At 40.4% G+C, this 15,762-nt stretch overlaps 1 protein-coding gene across 1 annotated transcript; it reads left to right on the plus strand.

The window, feature by feature from the left end:
* Positions 1-274: 274 nt before the first annotated feature.
* Positions 275-15,651, plus strand: LOC118424329 (zinc finger RNA-binding protein-like). The gene is made up of 14 exons (XM_035832875.1): positions 275-583; positions 1,783-1,968; positions 2,451-2,519; positions 6,488-6,512; positions 7,730-7,852; positions 8,635-8,774; positions 9,341-9,430; positions 10,208-10,337; positions 10,742-10,891; positions 11,250-11,364; positions 11,955-12,171; positions 12,744-12,812; positions 13,719-13,826; positions 14,682-15,651. The coding sequence occupies exons 1-14, from the start codon at positions 317-319 to the stop codon at positions 14,721-14,723; spliced, it is 1,731 nt and encodes a 576-aa protein (XP_035688768.1). The 5' UTR covers positions 275-316; the 3' UTR covers positions 14,724-15,651.
* Positions 15,652-15,762: the final 111 nt, after the last annotated feature.

Below are 15,762 nucleotides of genomic sequence, written 5' to 3' on the forward strand. Positions count from 1 at the left end.
ACAAAATTCATGCCTGCGTCCCTCGACTTGCAGTTCTGAGAAATAACGCTAGTTGCCTCTTTTGACCTGTTCTATCTGGACTGAATCAATGAGGGGTAACGTTAAAGTTTACAAAGTCAAAAGTTGGCAACACCTTAAATAATAAAAAACAAATATTATAAACTGCTTTAAAGTAGTATAAATTTAGCATTTAGAGTGAAAATATTCCTTAGAGCCCAAAGCTAAACAACCTTTTTTAACTCATAAAGTTTTACTACCCCCTTTATTACGACCTGTAATGGTACAATCTTAAGCATTTCCGGTAAAGAAAGCCAAAATGGCGGGGACACCTATGGATTTAGATTTTTCGTCAGACTACAGTTTTGCGGGGCCTTCCACCTCATCTGCCGCGGTACCCTCCACGAGCGGAGCGAGTACGGGCCAGCGGCAGTTCAGCTACAACCCCACGGGCCAGATGGCAGGGACGGGGACCTACACGGACTTCAGTAGCAGCGCGGCGGCGGCGTCCAAACCACAGAGCATCACACAGCTGGCGAGCGCGGCTTACTGTGAATCCTGCGACCAAAACTTTAGATCTGAGGACGTAAGTTTGACTTAAAATTCTCAAGATAATACACAACATCTTCTCATCAGTGATGGTCTTCATGGTGTTTCAAAATATGTGATTTGGGGGGTTTATTTTTGGTGCCAGTGACGCACAAAACAAATTTATAAATTTTCTTCCTTTCATTCACATAATTTCGATCAAATCGTATTAGAAATATCATATCTGCATGGACAACTGACCAGATGTAAAATATTGAACAGTTCAAGTAACGTCTGGTTGTATGAAAACCTGAAAATTATTATGTATTCCATCCAAACAGGCAGCTATGTATGCACTGCAGTTTACTTTCTGGCCTCCAGATGTCGCTGAAACTGTTGTCATAACTCGTCTTGATTTGATTTACTTATCTGTGTTGTTAGAAATCATAATATCAATACAATTCTCCACTTTATTCCAGCACTGTCGCCTTCTTCAGAATCAATACTGACCAATCGCTGACCTCAAAACGTAAACAGTAAAGTAGCAAGATTTACAAACTTAGACCTTATGACTTATGTCGTAAGTTATGTTGTATCATACCTGTGATGCAAAAATGTTCGTTACGGGTGTTCCGGACTGGGCCATAACTTCCGTATCGCACAGGTTTGAAAGGCATATCACACGGGCTCCATTCGAATAAATCGAATTGTTTCGAGCGGACCGAGTGCGGCGCCATCAAAAGTTCGTATACCTGATTCGGACGTTGGAACATTACTGTTGCAACACTTTTGTGTGTTCGAGGGCACCAAATTTGTTCAACTTATTGCGCATTTCGCATCAAAACAGAGGTTTTCTCAGTTGGGTATGACATAGATAAAAAACGGTGTATTCCGCATCACCCTCGGTCCCCGCCCTCCCGCGGGTCGGATCACCCTCCGGCCTTCAGCTGTCGGGCGATCCGACTCGCGGTCGGGCTAGTACTTCGGGTGATACGGAATACATCATGTTGTTGTATTCTCTCTCTCTCTCTCTCTCTCTCTATATATATATATATATATATATATATATATATAATTTGATATGTGATCTTGTGTATAACATTAACGTTGATTTTTTGTTGTATATTTTTGCATAAAGCCAGGGGCACCCAACTTATCAAAGGCCAGCCCTGCTGACTGAACAATATATCAACACTATTAGATGCATTGTAAAATCTACCATCTTAAATGTTGCTGAAATGTTATCAATTTGTCCAGTCGTACCGTGTCCACTTGAAGAGCATTGGCCACTTGATGAAGTCCAGCGGGACTGACCTGGGTCTGGACGCGGCCAAAGGCTACGTCCCTCCGATCGTGAAGCCCCCACCAGTGGAAGAGAAGAAGGAAAAGCCTGCTGAAGAGACGGTTCACAGGAAGCAGTTTCCTGATGAGTACTTCTGTCATGTAAGTTACTTAGGATTGTAACTTAGGCCTAGGAAAAAATATTGTGTTTCCTGTGTCAGTTCTGAAAAATTAGGGTCAGTAGATAACGTTAGGGATTATTTATTTTTTTCTTGTAATTTTTTTTAGGCTGGCCAAAACTCTAGTGAGACATATTACATGTACAATTACTGTTGAACAAAGTAAACTGAAATGCTTGAGGACACTTGTCTTTCAGTGTCAAATTTATGGTTGGGTACGTAAAGTCGGTCCCAATTGTAACTTAGGGCTTGGTTGGTTTCATGCGTTTCAAGAGTCAGACTCAAACCTACAAGTAGATACATTTGTCATGAAATGGCATGTTTTTTTCAAGACTAACAATAAATGGCTTAAAGTGACATTTCTAGAACAATGTGTATGTCAGTGATGGGAGGTTAGCAGGTTTGACCAGTTTTGTACTACAACTGACTGTAGCTTTGCTAAAATGTGCTTTTTATGACCTGTAGATTTGCCAGGCCAAGTGCACCAGTGAGAGCCAGTTTGAAAGCCACAATAATGGTGCTCGTCACAAAAAGGTACGTTCTTAAGTATGATAGGGAACTTCTTAAGACATTTTCAACCCCCCAACTTGCGGGTAATTCATGAAAGGAATGTATGCTGTAAAAACTAAAACTTTTAAAAGGGGGGAATAGAGTTAATTCCAGTTGTGGCGGCCATGTTGGATTTCTGGGGTCATCCGGGGTCATGGCACCAGAACGAGACTGCAGGTGGTACCAGCTGGGCATTCTACTATATAGGCTGTATTGCAGACATAAGTATGCCATCTTCGGGAGTGCATTTCACCCCTCTAAGGTTAACAACTGCACAATATATGCCTGTTATCTATAGAAAATACTGTTTTGGAAATTTGAACTTGATTTTGGTGATATTTTTTATTAATTTTTCACATTTTTTGACGGGTGACCTGAGAACAATTAATGTCAGTGTTTATATCCTCCATGTGTGCTGTGTATCGGTATCTGTGATTAAAACCTACAAAAACATGGAAATATCGGGGTGACAAACCTTTTGGTAGAAATTTAGAAGACATTTGGCTGTTATTCTGATGATTTCTAGATGCCAAGAACCGTTCTGCAAACTCCGCTCTATGGGAAAATCCTGCGGCACTCAATGGGGAAGGCGGTGTATGTACCGGGTGTGCTCCTTTACTTGTTTCCCAATTTATCTGACAGTGTTTTTATTGTTTTATTTTAGTTTAAACAACATACCCCGTAAGAAAAATGTCCACATGTTGTATAACATTGTGGGATGAAATGTAGCAGATTGTTTACTGTTGTTTTTGCAATTTTTTCAATGCCAAGGTGGAAAAAACATAACTTTGATTATAAGTGCCAGCGGAGGAGGGATTGTAGCCTGAGTGTCATCCTAGGTAGCTTACCGGGCTCCCATACTCACCCCTCACAAACCAGAGGGGTGAGTATGAGAGCCTCCGTAACCAACTAGGATGATACTCAGGCTAGAGTCGACCCTCACATTACTCTAAAAACCGGACTTCATGCCAGTTTCAGATCAGTGTGGGTGGAAATGTGACAGAATTTTCACAGACGCTGCGAACATCTGTTCATAAAACTACGTATTACTAAGTTCTATCACCAATTTACCTCTTCCACTGACGATAAAATTTACGTTTTTCTCCACATTGGCATTGAAAAATCCCTAACAGAAAAAAATCTGCTACATTTCATCCCACAATTTTATGGACCCAACATGTGGAATTTGTTGTGTAGGGTTATGTTGTTTAAACTAGAATAAAACAATGAAAACATGATTTGGGAAGAAAGTAAAGGAGCACACCCGGCATGACATTCCCATAGAGCGTAGTTTGCAGAACGGATCTTGGCACCAATACATCATCAGAACAACTGCCAAATGTCTTCTAAATTTCTACCCGCAAAGATGTCATCCCCATATTTTGTGTATTTGTAGGGTTTAATCCCAATAGCAAACCTACTATATCACAGTTTCCAATACAAAGCACTCATGGATGATATAAACACTGACACTAATTGTTCTCAGGTCACCCATAAAAAATGTGAAAAATTGATTAAAAAATATCACCAAAATCAAATTCAAGTGTCCCAAACAATATTTTCTATATATAACAGGCATATATTGTGCAGTTGTTAACCTTAGAGGGGTGAAATGCACTCCCGAAGATGGCATACTTATGTCTGCAATACAGCCTATATAGTAGAATGCCCAGCTGGTACCACCTGCAGTCTCGTTCTGGTGCCATGACCCCGGATGACCCCAGAAATCCAACATGGCCGCCACAACTGGAATTAACTCTATTCTGTTATTTTCAAGCAGATGTAAGGTGTAGATCAATGGCTCACGTTCTTCTCATTTACACTACATCTGCTTGGAGATTAGGAACTCTGAAGAATGTAGATCAAACTACAGTATCTAGCAAATTGCTTGTCAGTTTTTCATGGCAATATGTTGCCATGAAGAACTACATTATCTATTATGTCATTTGCAGCTTTATGTTGGAATTATAAATGTTACAATTTTGTGTAAAGCAAAGACTTTATAATAATATGTATATAAATAAAATGTGTCATATAAAAGTTCACTACTGCATTTGTATTATATATACTTATACAATTTACCTTCAAAACAGACAATGTCAAATGGTCGATTTAAGTCTACATTGCAATGTTGTTTATCCCAATTCAAAGATGCAATATAGTAGACTTAAAGGACTTAGACTTTTGAAACGTTTGAGGACTTAAATGCTTTTGCCTTACCTGCCATTTTGATGTGCAAAGCAGCATCAAAAATCAATACAACTGTGATACATTGCCAGTAGCAAATTAGTGTTCTTGGTAGTGATGTGTCCATGATGTGGACAATATATGCGTGTATCTGGAAGCTCACAACACCACAATGCAAGTGTGTTCCTTGGCATAAGCCTTGCAATGTGTTTGTGAACTTTCCAGGAATTACAGTACACTTCGACATGAGGAGTCAGTAGAAACAGATGCATTGCTTAGGCCCCGTTCATGATGCAAAAAATGAAACGCTTCTATCGGTTACTATCGGTTAGGCCAGCTGAAACGGATAAGTTTTGTCATCATGGACGGTCCGAAACGGATCTGAAGCGATAGGAAACGGTTTGTTCGGAACCTCCTCGCGAGGTAGTATTGAAACGGTTTCTTCCTTATCCGGAATTGCGAATTTGCATCATGAACGCAAAAACTGCGCGATCCGTTTTACATCTGGGCATGTGCGTTCATATTTGGTGGCGCCACGGGGGAAAAGTACAATTTTTAACCTGTCATTCGGGTGTTTCGGCCGCATTTTCAATAGTACGATTCGTTTCTATAATCGGGCCGCCTCCTGGTCGATTGAGGAGCTAGCAGTCCTGATATCGCAAGGGGAATGTGTCAGGAAATCCAGTGGAAATGTCATAGCATGGCATATATCGGGACCACAATGTTTTCAGAGGCATTTCCAAGGTCATAACAGAACCCAGCTTCGAATTGAGTAAGACATTGGTTCAATTACGATCAAAGACCAATAATCTGACAAAGAAGTACAAGTTTGGGCAAGATGACAACAACCTCAGGGGTCAGAGGTCGCATTACCTTGCCTTTTCAAGGAACTGAAACGGTTTGCAAGTTTGCATCGTGAACGCAAAATGCAAACCGTTTCCTGTCATTTGCTGTTGGATTTCCAGGCCTAACCGATAGAACCGTTTCATTTTTTGCATCATGAACGGGGCCTTAGATAGATATAATTTATAATGCTAGTAAGCAGTTGGATCGTTCCCTGTTCTCATGTCTGTGTACTTGTTATGGAAACATGGACCCACACATGTATCAGTTTAAATCTTTGGGGCTTTTTTACCCCCAAGATTTACTTTGATTGGGTCAATTATTGGCAATGTCTCAGAGGTCATATGAAGACTTAGGAAAGATAAAACATTTTTTTTGAATGATGCTCCTTTAATTGTCTTAAATAAATTCTCAAATGTGTTGGGCTATACAAAAATGGCACTTTGTAAACTTAAGTCACAGTCATTACATGTATGTGAAGAAATTGGTACTTGTTTGCTGAAATCCCAACCTACATGTACATGTATAACAAGATTTGCTATTTCCTCTATAGCAGGAAAAACAAATGACAGATATGGACACTGCTGCATTCTCATCTGCTGACCAGATGAGATTCAACTTGAACTTGTACATGTAGCCTTTTTGGTCTTGGACAGAGAGATAGGAAGATGTGCTTCTTGAATTTTGATTTTTGTATGAATATTGTTCTGTACAAAATTCAAGCTGCATGTCTGATATCTCTGCCCAAAGCCAGAGGAAGACCCAAAGTCAGAGTGATAAATTCTGTGTAACACAACTGACCACAGCTCTTAAAGTTAAGAGCCGCGGGAATGTTGGACCGATCATTATTACCATCTCCGTCACTCACTCTGTGTTCCTCTTCCATCGCGTGGTCTCGCTGGGCGCAAATCGGAACGACACAGAACTTGGTCGCTGTGGAGAAAGGCAGTAAGTAGACAAGATTTGACGTTCAAAAGAAATCTTGTCAACGTTCATGGCTTTGTAGTGTTTCCCCCCTGTGCTAGGTGTGAAACACTCACAGCTACATTTACATGATACATGTAACTGTTGCTTTGAGTGGGTGAAATGAAGAGAGGGCAAATGACTAATCTGTCTCTTATCATTTAGGATTGCTGCTGTAATTTATGCAGGAATCAGAAGTCGTCATGCTATTCAAAAGAAAACAAGTCAAATTTGAATAGCATCAAGGAGACAAAGCATAATCATTATGATAAATAGTAATGCTTAGCTTTTAAAACAGGGAGGAAACATTACATTTAGTTACAGATGTGACAAAAGTTTTGCTGTACAGTGATCTATGATTTGCATATATGTAGCCATTCATATTCAAACATAAGGTAGAGTCTCACTGGCTAAAGATACAGAATGCAAAACTTTTGTCATATCTGTCAAGTTCTCAACAACACCTGTCTTAATACATAACTTTATGGAAAGGGTTCAACTAGTTTCCAACTCATAGAGTGGACTCGCAAAGAGCAGACCTTGTGTTGTCTTCAGGATTACTAACCCAAAAGGTCACATGACCGAGGTAGATGGGTCAGTTATCATGAAGAAGAACAGAGGTCTGCTTAAAAACCTGGCGACTTTACTCTTGTTGATAACTACACTTGTAGTTCAGCCCTATCCATGGTTAAAAATACCCTTGGTGCTACAGTTCGGCCTGGGTACTGAGTCATCTTGTGCAAGGGTTTCAAAGTTTCAAACCTGATATTTGGTAAAGGTGTCAAAACTAAATGAAGGTAAAGTAAGTTCGATACATATATTTCTGTTTCAGCAATGGATACCTGTGATATGAGATATGTTGGTTTCTGTTTATTTCATGCTGTTTTAACTGCAGCATAGAGCTTATTAGACTTCCGAATGGGGTTGACTTATCAGCTTTGTGTATGTTAACTACTGAAATATTATGTTCTTCCATTTGTATTTAAAATAAAAGGTATTTTTGAAGATACCAAAATGTATGAGTAAGAGTTGTTTCCATAGACACAAGAAATAGATGTAAGCTACAAAATGTGCTTCGCTGAGCCCTTTTCAATTTTCAATGTTACGTAAATACAGTTGTACCAAAAAAAAATTTGCAAATTTTCAATATGCAAATTGTACATTCAACATGCTGACATTCTGTTGTTATTCATTGTCTGCAGTCAAAAAAGCGCCAGTTGCCAGGCCTAAGTCTGCAGGAGATGGTAGTAAACCCAACGTCGTGGACACCCTGCAGCCGTCACGGTGTATGGATAAACTAGAGCTGATGGAAGAACCTCTCGTTGGTAAGGCCCTGGTGACATTTGTCATACAATAGTCCTTTATGTGTCGTTTATGCTTGAAAGGGCATTCCACTCCAGAAGCAAGAGTTATTTTCTGATAGATGATATTTTATGGGTTACAAATTCACCCAACTTTTTGCAAAGTTATCTTCTTTGTCTTTTTGACAGCAATCATTTTCTAACTCCAAGTACCCCCATACAGACCCGCTTCAATATAAAGTACATTCTTAGTGGTTTGGGATTGCTGAGTGGCTAGGTTAGTGGACACTTGATCGATTCCTGGCATTCCTGGCTAGATATTGTGTTCTTTAGTTAGGAAAAGCACTTCAATGACTTTCCTCACTTCCAGGTGTAAACATGGGTACCTGACTTTGGTTAGGGATGTAAAAGGTAATCTCCAAGCAGATTCTACAATGGCATAAAATAGTACCAAACTGGCCAAGGAGTGTAGTCAGCCAAGAGGTGTCCATTTGCCCGGTAGCCAAACACACTCCTAGGCCAGCTTCACTCCTCTGCCAGCTTTTGATACTATCTTATGCTACCGTAGGATCTGCTTGGAGATTAGTAAAAGGGTGGTGGAAGGAGAGGAATGGTTTTGCCTTCCAATTAAGTACCCTAGACATAGTGGAGGTCAAAGGCCTCAAAAAGGCTATTGGACTACCTTTACCTAATCTCCAAGAAGATCCTAAGGTAGGATAAGAATCATAAGATAATATCCAAAGCTGGCAAAGGAGTTTAGCCCTCTTAGGAGTGTGTATCTTACAAGATCTTCTGATCATTTGCAGGTCTGGACTACATCACAGAGTTCCAGAATGAGGACCCTGACATAGAGGAACACTACATGTGCAGCCTGTGTGACTCCAAGTGTGACCCTCGCACGCTGAACACTCATGTTATAGGGGCCAGGCACAGGCTGGCTTACTTGGTGGGTGTTGTCTTCCTCTGTTTTATAGCTGAAATCACAAAATCAAAATCACTGAATATCATTGTTGTTTTTATGTATATTTTGATACATGAGAGCAGGACTTTCAAGGATTGGTTAAAAGTATAGTATGCCTGTCATAGAATGGACATTCTCCTAGCCTGTGGCCTATACAAAATACTTTGGGTAGGCTCTGCTAAACTGGGCAGAAGTTTCCACATTGAGGGTGTGACCTTTGATCAGCTGTCAACCAATCAAGCTGATTTTCTGATTGGCTGACAAGCTGGTTATGGGTGATGAGCAAGGTTTTGTGTTGGAGAATGAGTAATGGTTAAGATGTGGTACTAAAACATAGAAATGTTGCACAGTGTTGTAAGTGTAGTCTACAGCTTCTTTTACTTGGAGATTGAGGAATGGTATGCTGCGGTACTTAAACATGGAAATATTATGGCAAAAGTTTGTAAGTGTAGTCTTCTGTAAAAGTATAATTCTAAAGTAACAGCAAAAGTTTCTTTTACTGTAAATACATGTATGTGAAACCTTGTATCATAATTTTTTTTCATGAACAGAAAGAGCACCATCCTGACATGGCAGCCATGACCCTGCAGAATAAGAAACGCTCAGAACAGTCCGTCGCCCTGGCAGAGTTTGTCAAACAGGTAAGACAGAATTGATTGAAAGGAACAACAAATTCTCATTAAAAAAGCACATAGTAATATAGGAAAAGCTTATAAAAGCACAATGAAAGATTTAGACAAACCTACATGTAGGTACCCGTCTTAAACCGGACTGCAAGTCACTAGCCTAATTATAGTAAGTGCTACATGTATAGTGCCGTAATGTGTCTGATGCTAGGTTGTGCCACAGGCTTGTCCCTGTCCAAAATTCACCTCATATAAGGCAGGAAAATGCACAGACAGAACTAGACAATAGTGAATGAAACAAGACATTCACAAAAACTCATCATTTTAAGGAGCTTTGATGTCCATCAACATCTTCTTGAGTTAGGTTGTTAGCAGGGCTCTACCCAGCGTCCGTTTTCCTTCTATTGATGAAAATTTGTTGCATGAGACGGAAACATTTTAAAACCAATCCGTCAACCTTGACGGACAAAATTCCTTGGTGGAAGCTACAGGCGGCTTGGGGACGCCGTCCACGGCTGTAAAAGCCACACACTGTTTGTTTTGCTACAGTTGTTATTGTTGACGAAGTGTGTCTGTGCCCTCACGCACACAATAATCTCATTAAAAACCCGTTTTTCAAGGTCTCACTTCTGTCTCTCTAACTCCCGGAATAGTGTTTTCGCGACAATGGGAATTGGCTGAGGAAATAATTTCGAGCTGGCTAGAGCCCTGGTTGTTAGTCTCCTTCAGAGACAAACTGAAAATGAAACCTTCTTAGGTAATAAGGTAACAAACTTTTGATGAACACTTCAGGCAGTGAAGCAGGATGGACAGAAGGAAGTGAAAGTGAAGCTGGAGCTGAACCCGTTCTACAACCCAGAGCAGCGGGAGAAGGAGAAACGAAAGCGACAGGAGCAGCATCGCAGACATGCAGAGGCCACCGGTGAGACATTGTTAATCTTTCTTACCTTCTTATACCTGTATTTGGGTTTCAGATATTTTATTCAGTTATATACTTGCAGTCCTAAAAAGGTTTACAAAACAGGGTTTGCATACTAGTAACTGTATATGCAGGTTAGTCCATCGAAAAAAAAATAAGATGGGAAAAAACAAACAAGGTGGCGGCGGCTAGACTCCATAAAATTGTCACAAGAATTGAAGCAACAAAACATTGGTGTCACAGCACAAGTTTTTTATTCTTGTATTCAAGATATTACAAGATATGAGATTTTAGCTGGGCTAGAAGATGGAGACAGTGAATGATTCAGGTACCATTAGGATGTTACCTGCATTAGTGTAGATATGCAGGGAGAACCTATCACCAGATATATTTGACTCTTTTTGCAGCTGCTAAGCGTCGCAGGCTAGGTCTGACGGAAGATGATGACTGGGGTGGTGCCTATGGGTCTGGCCCTGGACGCAGGGGTCGCAATGGGCCACCCAAGGGGCGTGGCAGACGAAGATACCCTGAAGACGAAGACGACTACTACTACCCAGGTCTGTAGTGCCTTATTTCTATTAACATGTTTATGAATAGTTTTTGTGAGTTCAACTTCAGGTTCGAATTTTACAGACCAGTATTCCAATGCAAGATACAAGACTAGAGTTCCATGATCCCATAACAAAATTTATTTGTTTCGAGGTCTCTTCAAGACCTACCCACTTACCAAATATCAAGACAACCCATCCAGGCCTTTGAGAGTTATTCTGGTCAACTACACACACGCACACACACACATGCTCAAACAAACACACAAAAACACACACACACAAACAAACACTACCGAAAATATAGGTTATAATTATCATGCCCACAGTATTGTTAGGTAATGTGTTTATGTCTTCACATTGACAGGTGGGTATGCAGACTATGGCTATCCTGATGAGCCGTATCGTGAAGGAGTGTCGCGTGGACGCGGGCGCGGCCGCATGCTGCCGCCCGCTGCCCTCCGTCCCAGGTCTCCCAGAAGGTTGGTAGAAGTTATGTTTTTTTCAAACATCCTATATTAGGACTATTGTCAGTATTATGACGTAAGTGCAAAGGGAAGACTAGGACTAGTATACGCAGTTAAGTGGATAGCGACCCTGCCTCTGGAAATAAAAGCTGTGAGCTTGATTCTGGCTGTGTTGCTCACCGAACAGGCTCAATACCAGAAATGTTTTCTGTCAACTGTTAATTGTGCTTGTCAAAAAGAACTAGCAGATTTTCCCTGGCATAACGAACTGTAAATATTTTACGTGGTGTCGGTCTTCTCTGTCATGACCAGTGAGAATAAATCTTCAGTGAGCTAAATTAGTGGAGATCACTTTTACTAGTGTATTAGGGACAGCTACCACTGTTTTAGCCTTACTTTCAACTGGAGATTGTGCCATTTGGAAACAGATTTTCATGTGTATATTGCAACGTTTGAATTAAAGTTGTTAATCAAGATGTGCAGCTTGCATCAAAATATACATCTTGTTGCCTGTATTTTGACAAAAGAGTGGAAAATGCTGCTAAGGTTAGTTCAAAGCTTACAATCAAATAAAACTACAATGTTGTCTGACTTGTTTCCTGCAGTAGGGAGGCCTACTATGAGGGAGGGTACCCGGAGGCACCATATGAAGATGATCCACACTACGGCCGCGATCCTTACTACCATGCAGAAAGACGTCGGGAAGCTTACTATCGACGTGAAGTTGAAGGGTACGAGGCTGACCCGTACGGTGGTGGGCGTCCCCTCCCACCAGACTTCCGTGGTCCAGGCGGTCGTGGTCGTGGTTTCGATGACTTTGGTGTGAGTACTTGTTCAATCTGTCGTTGTGATCTTGGCACTTAATGACAAAATGTCCAGACTTTGCATGATGTACAAAATGACCAAGAAACATGGAACCAGCTCAAAAAAGAACATGGAATAGTCATGCCAAGTACCAGAGTTACCAACCTAGGATTGAAGTGTTCAAAAACTCAGAACTATCATAGAACTTGTAATTTGGTATCACCAAGCACAGTATGGACATCTTTGTTCGATAGTTTAAAGAGCATTTACTGATAGATGTGCAAAAGCCAGGTGTGTTAGGTATCAGTGTAATATAACCAGCTGCTACCGCGCCGTGTGCCTGCGAACCTGGTGTGTTACACCGACTATATAGATACAGATACAGATTGCCAGGCACTAGACCCTCACTGTCTTCTCACTGTCTTCTACCCTAGTGCCTGGAGTTAAGAAATAGAGAAATCTATTATAGTAAAATTGATTTTCTAGTGAAAAGGCAGTTAAGAAAGATATTGGATTGACTGTTTAAGGACTGATGGACATTTTTATGTAACCTCTTCATGACTGCTTGATGATAATCTTGTGTTCTGTAGCGACATGAGCAAGGACCTAGCCATGGGCCCCCAGCAGACAGAAGTCAGCTGGCAGACCTCATTGGCAGGGTAAGACATTGTTTATTTGACCTTTCTTCTTAACAGGGCTGTAGCCAGCCCGAAATTTTTTTCCGTCAGCCAATTACAATCGTCGCGAAAACCGTGAAAATTAATTAGAAGGACTGAACTGAGACCTTGAAAAACGGGTTTTAATGAGATTATCGTATGCGAAAGGGCGCCGACACACATTGTCAACAATCATAACAATAGCAAAACAAACAGTGTGTGGCTTTTACGGCCGTGGACGGCGTCCCCAAGCCGCCTGTAGCTTCCACCAAGGATTTTTGTCCGTCAAGGTTGACGGATTGGTTTTAAAATTTTTCCGTCAGACGCAGCAAATTTCCGTCAATTGATGGAAAAACGGACGCTGGCTAAACCCCTGCTTCTTAATTATGGACTCGGATGATTCTGCCGGATAGCCAAACACTGGCACATTTTAAAAACCAACTTGAAGGCATTGTGTTGGCATAATGGCTAGAATGTTTGACCAGAACCCGCCGGTCTTGTATGCTTTGGAAAGGCACTTTACATGACTTTCCTCTCTCCACCCAAGGATAAAAATAAGTACCTGATTTTGGTATGGGAGGTAAAAGGTGGTGGAAGGAAAAGGTTAGCCTTTGCTATCCAGTGCCATGCCCTAGACACAGTGGATAACAAGTTAACAACCCTCTGCCCCTACAACCTCGTAGCTCCAAGTCCAAAAGACTATGGGACTACCTTTGCCTTTTACCTTAACTCTTTTGAGTCTTTACATACTTTGTAATGGTAATCCACCTAGCAGAATTATGAGGCAACAAATTTACAACTTTCATGTTGCTCGATTGCAAACATTCCCTGCTTCTGTGTAAAGATAGGAAACAAGTCACAATAAGATAGTCAATCTTTAAATGTTTGTCTTCCTTGTTCCCCTCCCAGGCTAAAGACCTGGTCAGTAGTGAGGATGATGCTGCTATGGCCCTTCAGCTGTCCAATGCCCTGACCAAGGCCCTCCTCTCCTACAGGCTGAAGAACGTTCCACCTGAGGTCAGTACAGATACTGGAAATTCAGGGCTCGAAATATGTTTTTTCTGCATACTTGCACTGGTGCAGGTAACACTGAAAATTACCTACACCAAACAAATTTTACCTGCACCACTCTGAATGTAGGAAGTATGGATTATGCTAAAATTGTTGAGGAACCATTACTATTTTTTCTTTTATACTTTATAGGTGGTAACAGTCAATGCAGCTGATAGCAATCCACATACACCTACATCATATGATATGTACAATGTATGTATAAAACCCAGTACATGGACCAGTGCAGGTAGACACCAGAAATACCTTCACAGCTCCAATTTTACCTGCACTAACCTGCATATGTAGGTGGCATTTCGAGCCCTGAAATGCTGAATTTTTTGCAACAGTTTAAATTTTACCTTGAAGGTTTATATAAAAGTATAATTGTTTATTACTTTGTTAGAATTGCAATATCCATCACCCCCACTAAAAAGACAACCAATTCTTTAGGTAGCAAAGTTGGAACTTGTCGGTAGCCCTACTTAAGATGAGAAAAGTTGGTAAATGTTGAATTGAGCACAATACCATATTTAATGGCCAAATACCTACAACAAATCCTATGCTGTCTTTTCAGGTCCGCAATTTGCTCCCTTCATCAGTGTGAATGAACTTGTACTACTTGCAAGTTAACATGGTCTCTTAAGTTCTCTTTGCACTGATAGTAGATGCAAACTTTGATTGATGAAGGAAGCAGATAGGATGCCAAAACATGTAAGAGAAGATGAAAAAACAAGGTTCTGTACCTAAGAAAACTATGTTGAATCTTTTTACCAACCTGATGAAGTAATTTTGTATGCTGTTTTTTTTGTTGTTATACAGTTGCTGAAACATGCCATGGGTGAACTGGGACCAAACTTCTAGAGAAGAAAGCAGTGACCACATCTGCTGTCAGAAGCTACTTCAATTACATAGTTACTGTTTCTCTTTTACTTTCACTTCTAGTTCACTTTGTAATGGGTTATCAGAAATACAGTCAAGTATACAAGCATAAACACTCCTTGCTGTTATTTGCCAAAATATGTGGCAGTGTACCAGGATATAGGTAAAATGGGAAAATATGTTTAAATGTTGAGGTTTTCTGTCCGTTTGTTGATACAGTTGTTTTGCTTGATGTTACCATGGCCAAAATTGATTCTGAAGAAGGATTATTACCAGCATAATGGGATAATGGGACTTGCTAAAATTTTTGACTTAACAGCGCCAGTCTTTGTTAAGGAATGAGCCGTCCGTGGCTTCTGTGATGTCCTTGCCAAAGACTGGTAGTGTACAGTCAAAAATTTGGAATTGCATTTTGCAAGTCCGATTTTCTCATTGTGTTGGAAATTATAGTCCTTCAGAATGAATTCTACCAACACGTGAATTTTCAACCTATGACCGGCTCACACGTTTGGTGGATAATTATCACAGGTATCAATCCAGGTGACAATGGTAAGATATGCATATGACCTGGAGAGCTAAGAACATAAAGTGGATGTTGCAACAGGGAATCTTAATTTAGTTTATTCCTGTGGCGAGACTAGTTAGAGGTGTTTGGCTGCAAGTTTACAGAGAGGGGGGAACCAGATGGATGCTTCATAGACAAGACCATATGGGATTGATGTATAATGTGATATGTGTCCAGGAAAACCAAATATTGCATACAAATAGTATTCACACCAGAAGATTATCACAACAACTCAGTGCACAATAACTTTCATTATATTTTACAATATATTGAAAATTGATAACCAATGGCCATAAGATATACTGCAGTTAAAGTCAACCAAATAAATTTATCTGTAAAAACAAAGGTTCTGAAGTGGTGTTTGGTGGGAAGTTTTGGCAGTTGTGTAAGAAATATGTAGATTAAAGGGGTATTCCACTCCAAAAGGGAGTTATTTTCCGATAAATAAATGCATAA

The sequence above is a fragment of the Branchiostoma floridae genome, chromosome 10 (assembly GCF_000003815.2).
Source record: "Branchiostoma floridae strain S238N-H82 chromosome 10, Bfl_VNyyK, whole genome shotgun sequence".
Classification (NCBI taxonomy): Eukaryota; Metazoa; Chordata; class Leptocardii; order Amphioxiformes; family Branchiostomatidae; genus Branchiostoma; species Branchiostoma floridae.

Excerpts from the sequence above, each read along its gene's own strand:
- LOC118424329 (XM_035832875.1), top strand. The coding sequence starts at position 317 with ATGGCGGGGACACCTATGGATTTAGATTTTTCGTCAGACTACAGTTTT. Across the intron at positions 9,431-10,207 it reads TGGCAGAGTTTGTCAAACAG|GCAGTGAAGCAGGATGGACA; the intron begins GTAAGACAGAAT and ends TGAACACTTCAG. Across the intron at positions 12,813-13,718 it reads TGGCAGACCTCATTGGCAGG|GCTAAAGACCTGGTCAGTAG; the intron begins GTAAGACATTGT and ends TTCCCCTCCCAG.